The sequence below is a fragment of the Lactuca saligna genome, chromosome 9 (assembly GCF_052625555.1).
Source record: "Lactuca saligna cultivar CGN05327 chromosome 9, ASM5262555v1, whole genome shotgun sequence".
In the NCBI taxonomy this organism is placed as follows: domain Eukaryota; kingdom Viridiplantae; phylum Streptophyta; class Magnoliopsida; order Asterales; family Asteraceae; genus Lactuca; species Lactuca saligna.
In genome coordinates, this window is record NC_136425.1 from 163,351,995 (window position 1) to 163,359,224 (window position 7,230).

The 7,230-nt window shown below is 33.4% G+C and overlaps 2 protein-coding genes across 2 annotated transcripts; one reads left to right on the top strand and one right to left on the bottom strand.

Annotated features, from left to right (window-relative positions):
* Positions 1-600: 600 nt before the first annotated feature.
* LOC145015915 (Pentatricopeptide repeat (PPR) superfamily protein) lies at positions 601-1,940 on the top strand. Its single transcript, XM_078974387.1, has one exon. The coding sequence runs from the start codon at positions 663-665 to the stop codon at positions 1,779-1,781; it is 1,119 nt and encodes a 372-aa protein (XP_078830513.1). The 5' UTR covers positions 601-662; the 3' UTR covers positions 1,782-1,940.
* Positions 1,941-2,668: 728 nt separating this feature from the next.
* Positions 2,669-6,674, bottom strand: LOC145018475 (C2 domain-containing protein At1g53590-like). Its single transcript, XM_078976353.1, has 11 exons — positions 6,101-6,674; positions 5,933-6,007; positions 5,714-5,857; positions 5,538-5,633; positions 5,325-5,456; positions 4,558-4,710; positions 4,418-4,459; positions 4,277-4,325; positions 4,084-4,176; positions 3,835-4,018; positions 2,669-3,762 (listed from the first exon to the last, which is right to left on the bottom strand). The coding sequence occupies exons 1-11, from the start codon at positions 6,224-6,226 to the stop codon at positions 2,775-2,777; spliced, it is 2,082 nt and encodes a 693-aa protein (XP_078832479.1). The 5' UTR covers positions 6,227-6,674; the 3' UTR covers positions 2,669-2,774.
* Positions 6,675-7,230: the final 556 nt, after the last annotated feature.

Genomic DNA, 7,230 nt, shown 5'->3' on the forward strand with positions numbered 1-7,230 from the left:
AGATATGACTTAGGGGCTTACCAAATTGGACTTAGAACACCTTGAACTCATCATTTAAGGAGTAAACATGAGTTTACTGCCCAAGAACATGCTTGGGCCGTAAACACCCATTCATGGGTAGTCAACTCCTTCTAAGGTGTTAAATTGCCACTTACACACCTTCTAAGCCTTGGATTAAAGTCTAGAAGCAACCACAAACGATTTAGAGGCCTTAAACTTAATGAAAACCACTCCCATAGGAGCTTAAAGTCGTAAACCCCCCAAGGATGGGTTCTTAGGACGTAAACTCCTATAACTTAGTCAAATCATGCCTTAAATTCATTCTATGGCTTGTAGATTTAGCTATAAACACTTGTATAACTTTTGACCGAAAAATTGAATGTTTGAAATATTTTTCATGATTAAAAATTATAAATTAAAATTATATTTTATTTTGTGAGATCTTAGGATCCAATGACAATCTTACAATCCCGATTTTACAAACCCAAAATCGATCGTAGGCAGGATTCGATTTAAATAACTTTCCGATTTTAATAACTTTGCTTCTTTTCATATATATATAGGTACGAAACAAGTAGTTTAAGACATTTCATACGAGGAGCAAGAAGTTATCAGTTTATGGCAGGTTCCACTTTTGTTTGAACCAAAACCTGAATAATAAGATGATTTCTCGTTCGATCGTTACCAAACTTCCCAAAATCAATCTAAAGTGGTATCATTCAACTGCTTCACTCAATTCTTCGATAAAACTCGATCCCCTCGAATTACACAATCATAAAGACTGGTTAAGCCCAACTGAAGTCATCAAGATTTTCGAAACCCTAAAAGATCCCAATTCGACCCTCACTGTTCTTAATCAACTCTCAAAGCGAAAAGATTATAATCCCAATGAAGCTCTGTACACATCCGTGGTAAATAATCTTTCAGAAGCCAAGAACTTCGATGGAATTGAAGAAGTAATGAAGAGAATCAAGGTCGAAAAAAGATGCAGACTTTCCGATGGGTTTTTCTACAATGTCATCAGGATTTACGGGCTTCGTGCTGGTAGAATAAATCGAGCAATTGAAACGCTTTTCGATATGCCAAACTACAGTTCATGGCCAACTCCCAAAACGTTTAATTTTGTATTGAATTTGCTTGTGAACACTAAGCAGTTTGACGTAATCCATGAGGTTTACATGGGTGCTGGGAAATTATGTGTTGAAATCGATGCTTGTTGTTTGAACATCATGATGAAAGGCTTGTGTAAAAACGGGGACATAAATGCTGCACTCCAAGTGTTCGATGAATTTCCTAAACAAAATTGTAAGCCTAATGTGAGAACCTTTTCAACTTTGATGCATGGATTGTGTAAACTTGGTCGTGTTGAGGAAGCTTTTTCATTGTTACACAAGATGGAAACAGAAGGTGTGGAGCCTGATACAATCTCCATAAACATACTGATTTCAGGTTTAAGGAAGAACAATCGAATCGAAGAAAGTATTGAGGTTTTTGAGAAGATGTTGCTAAAAGGATGTGAACCCATTCCAAGCACATATCAAGAGGTTTTGTATGCATTGATCGATAGCAAAGAGTACATCAAGGCTATGAATTTAGCAAAAAAGATGTCATCCATGAAAATGGTTCCAAGTTTTGATTCATATAAATTGATCATCCATGGCCTTTGTGAAGAAAAGAATGTTGAAGATATTGATTTGGTTTTAAAACATATGATAGAAAATGGGTATTTACCAAAATTGTCAATGTGGAAGCATATCCTTCAGTGTATACTTCGAAACTAGAAGCAATTAAGAAATTATTTTTTTGATATATAATTCAAAAGATCCTTAGGTATCTCCAACCCAACACCAAATCTCATTGTTTATACCAAATTTGATGGACAAAAAATGCTCAAAACTAACATGATTTTGATTTTTTAACACTCAATTTGTATTTTCTCATATGATGTTATGCACTTTTGGTTTTTATATGTAAAACAGCAAATTTGGTGTTAACTTTTTTATTTTTAAAAAGATTTGTTATATTAATATGATAACTAATTCAAAAAGATTTATCTTGCATTTTTGGTTTCATGTTGCAAGTAAAATGGATAGTTTTGGCACCAAATAGTGACAAAAAAAAAAAAAAAATTATTTTATTTGGAACAAAGAACAAATTGGTCACAAGAACATCAAACAAAGATCAAAACTGCAATAAAAAATTTTGGGATCAAAATTAAAAAAACCAGCTATGCTATACACATTGACCAAAATTATAATTCTCTATGACTTATAGAATTCTTAGCGATAAGATAGACACAAGTTAAACTTGTAAAAAACAAAACAAAAAAAAAACTAAAAGTATTATGTAGAATCTATATCTATATAAGTTTAAAAAAAAAGTGATACTAATAAGACACTCTTTAGATATTGCATTGATCCCATTATAAAAAATCAATTTATAATTAACTATTTATAATCAATTTTTTTTGAAAAATAATGCAATTTCAAACCAATCAAAATATTTTAAAAAAAGACACACAGGATGTCTATATGGTAAAATAGGATGTCTTTTTAGACAATCCAAAAAATAGAATATAATTTCAATATTTTTTTTTTGTTTAAACGGTACAACTGCTTTAGGTATTCAAGAAAATTTACACGTTTCTGGTGCAAAAAATAATGTAATATGTTGGAAATGGCTTAAAAATTGAGATCAAAAGCACCATCACGAAACATTTCCATTTACATACATCCAAGAAAAAAGTACAACAACAAACTAATTATAACTCATTATCAAACTACAAGCGAATCCATTCTTCGCCTTTCAACATCATCTCCTTGGGAACCGTTTTCCGATTCCAGACTTGTCTCAACACCCTCCACGGAATCAATCACACCAACTTGTGGACTTGTTTGTCCTTCAATTTCACAATTAGGCGACGGAACGGAATCCTCAAACGAAGAGTCTGATTCCACCGCCAATTCCGCATTTCTTCTCATTTTAGCCCCCTTACCAGAAAGCACATGCTTCATACTTTTAGCCGAATCTCCCGCATGTTTCAAAATACTTTTCGCCACATCTTTCACTTTCCTTTTAGGACTCTCTGGACAAATTTTGTCCGATTTGTTGTCTCCGTCAGAGGATAACATATTTTCCTCCATGACTAAATTTACCGTCACCCCATTCTCATTCACCGCCCTAACATTTTGTCGCGGAGATGGAGATTGCGACTCCCAATTTTCATAATTTTCCCTTTTCTTAAAGCTTCTACTTTTTTCACCCTCTGTTTTTAGGGTTCTGTTCAAAACCGACCCAATTTTAGTCAACCCTCTTTTGACTCGGTTTCTTGTGTTTACTTTATTCCCTTCCAAGCTGTCATCCGAGAAGCTGATGTCATCTAAGTTTGACCCAGGTTTGACCCTGTTCTTCCCTTTTCTCGGTTCCCAAATTTGAGGTACTTCCGACCCTGGATGATGAACCCATATGCCAGTCTGTCGCTGACCTTCAACATCGATGGGTTCAAAGTCGTCGGCCATTGGCGGTGGTTTCTCCGGCGGGTGGTCGCCGGAGGCGGCTCCTTTCCTGGTGTTAGCTATGGAAGAATCTTTTTTTAACTCGTCGAATAATGCATCCACTTCACATGGTGGTGAAGTCGACTTTTTTTCGACTTCAATGACTTTTATTGTGATATGTAATCTTCCTGTTTTGATGTTTTGAAGAGGTAACCACATGTCGTGTTTATCTCCATCTCTAAGATCATTGATTTTTATACAACAATCCCTGAAACAAAATCGTTAACTGATTAGTTTTTATAGTTAGATATCTAGTGAAAAAGATAACAAAAAAACGAACCCAAGAACGTCATCAATGAAGTGATCTTTATCACGGACTTCAATCATTAAAATATTAGGCGATTCCCATGTTGTAATGGGGATTTTGAACTCCTCTTGCCATTTTGGGGATAATGTTTTCTTTTGTGTTTTTGTTCTAAATCTATAAGCACCAAGTTGTCCCTTTACATAAGGATCAGCCAAACCTGAAAAAGCGTTTATTTTATTTGTTAACACAAGAAATTGTTCATTTTTTTTAAGGGAAACTTACCATTCATGTCTGATGCTTTCATCCCCGATGCTTCAATAATCTCCACTAAGGTGTAAGCAACTGGCTCTTTGGCATCAATACAAAACCAAGGTTCTACACATAATGATATGTTACAATTGAGAGTAGATTAAATTTAAAGTATATACTAAGATAATTAATGGATTCAACACAAAACCAAGGTCATGTAGTTTACCTGCTTTTGGTGAAACGAATTTTTCAAGATCCACCACCAACATATTAGGCTACGAAAAACGGAAAACATTTGATTTTTTGTATTTTAACATTTTAAATTTATTTTTGTAAGATAATAATGAATTCTAACGAAATCTACTACCTCAACTAGTGTCTCCTCGAATGCAAGCGTGAGAAGCTTGTCCTAATCAAGTAAAAGAATATTTATTAAACATAGATTTATAAAAAATAAAAAAAAATAAAAAAAAAAATAAAGATTTGAAAATCAATGAAGATACTTGCCAGCCATCCGGCAATCCCAGGTAGTTCGGTAACATCGAGCCCATGAGCGAAAATTGGTTTCACGGTCAATTGAAAGTACGGTGGTTCAACAAAACACACCCTCAAACGTCCGATAAAAGGCCAATTTGGAAGAAATTTCACCCCAAGTAACACCTTAAATAATATAATGAATTGGAAAAAGTTGCATGAAAAACATATCAATAGTGACAAATATGTTTATAAAAGAAGTCCAAGGCTTTGGTTTCTATATGTCCAATCAAAATACACTTCGAAGTATTTGATTACTTTTTTTCTTTCTTCTCTTGTTTCTAGAGTGTAGAATAGATTTGATATTTATTTTCGAGACTATGTCACTATGTGTGTGTCGTTAAGGGTCGGCTTGAGAGATTAATCTATGTAATTTTCAAAAAGTGTTATATTGTGAAAAAAAAAAATCTTTCTCTAGAGACCCATGGTTTTTCTCCGATTTTTGAGTTATTTATTTTTGAGACTATGTCACTATGTGTGTGTCATTAAGGGTTCGCTTGAGAGATTAATCTATGTGATTTTCGAAAAGTGTTATATAGTGAAAAAAAAAAAAAATTCTCTGTGGAGACCTGTGGTTTCTCTTTGGTTTTTGAGTTTTCCACGTGTATTCTTGTATTATTATTTTTCTATTACTTTTTGTTGTTGGGAATCTTTGAGGCCATTTTCCTAACATGGAAAAAATTACATAAATATTAAGTATGTACAATTGTACATCTTCATGTAGATGAATAGGGACTCACCTTCCCTTCAATATGCATTCCTGTCAAATGCATTTTTGTCCACATGCCAAACCCTAATCTTTTCGTCAGTTTCACAGCAAGTATCGCATTCATGTCTTCAGCTGTCCGAAAATTCATCCCCAACTCAAGAACCTTAAAACAAATTTTTTACAAAAATTCAAAATCCACCAAAAATAAAAACATTTTTAACACTAGAATCCAATGGATAATTACCAAATGATCATCACCAGTAGATTGACGACAAACTCTCATATCTGTAAACATAGGAGGAGATCTTCCAAGGTATATATTCTGAACCACAGCTTCTTTCTACATTACACAGTTTACTTACAAAAATTTTAATTTAAAATAAAGAAAATTCAAAAGGGTAAAGGAAAACGTATTCATACAACAGTCCATGGTTTGTATTTCTGTAAGAACCAAGGTACGATAGGTAGTAGAATTTTTTGTGAGACTATCTCTTCCATACATATTGGCCATATCCTTTCAATACTATGATTCAACCACCTTACAGATTCAGAATCCGAAAGTACCTATAAAAAAAAAAATCATCACTTTATGCTAAAATTCAAAAGTAGTAGTGAAGTTCAACTGTTCAAGTGAATTACCCTCTTTTGATTTGCTTGCTTTCGCTCCTCAAACTGTATCTTTTTTCTCAATCTCATTGCATAACGATCATGAACCTTAAAAAATGAATAAAAAAAATTGAAGCGATTCAAAATGAATAAGTTCAGAGTTCAAACACACATACAAATTACACAAATTTAACAGCTTACAAGGTAGAGATAGATGAACGAAAGGAAGTAAACCAGTGGGTGAAAGTAATCCAACGAAGAAAGCAACCAAATTAGAAACAACACAATGCCCACATGATGAATGATCGAACCCTGTTTTCCACCCATCTCTTTTTTCCCAATCAATAAAATGAAGATTCAAAGCAAACCCCTTTCATTAAGATCCGCAATCTTCCGTAAAACCCAATTCATTAAGAGAGGATTGGATCACGATTCACGAATCACGAATCACGATGCAAGAATAATTAACAGGAACACAAACATAGAGACGGAGGATTGCGAAATTAGCTCATTATTGATGCGTAATGCATCTAAGGATCGAAGTTCGAAAAAGGGATACAATTTAGAATGTGGGTTGTTGTCATTCGATATGAAGAATTGTTATTGAAGAAAGTGAGGAAGTAGTGATATTGAAGTGGATTTATTGACTGGTTTAACTGCTCCTTTCGATTTGTTTAATAAAGATGTGGTGCCCTAGTACAGATCTTCTTCCTGCTACACTTGCCGAGTCGGCAATGTCGAGAAATCGGACGTGTCATTCGCAGAAAGAAACGGTTAATTTAATCGATTATGTTCTCTGTTTTTCTACTATTGAGTATTGACACCCCAAATTTTGTACTTTCTTTTGTCAAATTTGGCCCTTTTAGCCCATTTGTTTCTAGAAATTTGCACTTTGCCTTATTGTGTGGGTAGGGTAAACACATAAAAGACAAATTAGGCGATTTGGTACGAAGTTGCTTTTTATTTATTTATTATTATTTTTTTTTGAGAGATTTTAGTTTTAAATAGATTTTTGGATTTTTTTAGCTTTGTTTTTATTTAATTTTATATATTTAAAAACTAAAAACTTTGTTTTATAGAAACACTTCTATACAAATAGAAGTTACAACTTCTAATTCTACACTACTAGCAATTAACTATAGTGTCGATTAAACAAGTCCACTAACTTTTTAAATAAATAAATGACAAATTGTAAAAAAGATATTGACTTTTCATGAAAGTTCTATTTTAACTCTGTGTTATTTTTTCTTACAACTTGGGAAATGGTAGCATGAGTTTAGATTCATTTGGATTTTGTTATCGGTTAACGTGGAGGTAGGTTGGGTTATTTC

Excerpts from the sequence above, each read along its gene's own strand:
- LOC145018475 (XM_078976353.1), bottom strand. The coding sequence starts at position 6,226 with ATGGGTGGAAAACAGGGTTCGATCATTCATCATGTGGGCATTGTGTTG. Across the intron at positions 4,177-4,276 it reads ATTCGTTTCACCAAAAGCAG|AACCTTGGTTTTGTATTGAT; the intron begins GTAAACTACATG and ends CATTATGTGTAG. Across the intron at positions 4,019-4,083 it reads GAAAGCATCAGACATGAATG|GTTTGGCTGATCCTTATGTA; the intron begins GTAAGTTTCCCT and ends ACGCTTTTTCAG.
- LOC145015915 (XM_078974387.1), top strand. The coding sequence starts at position 663 with ATGATTTCTCGTTCGATCGTTACCAAACTTCCCAAAATCAATCTAAAG.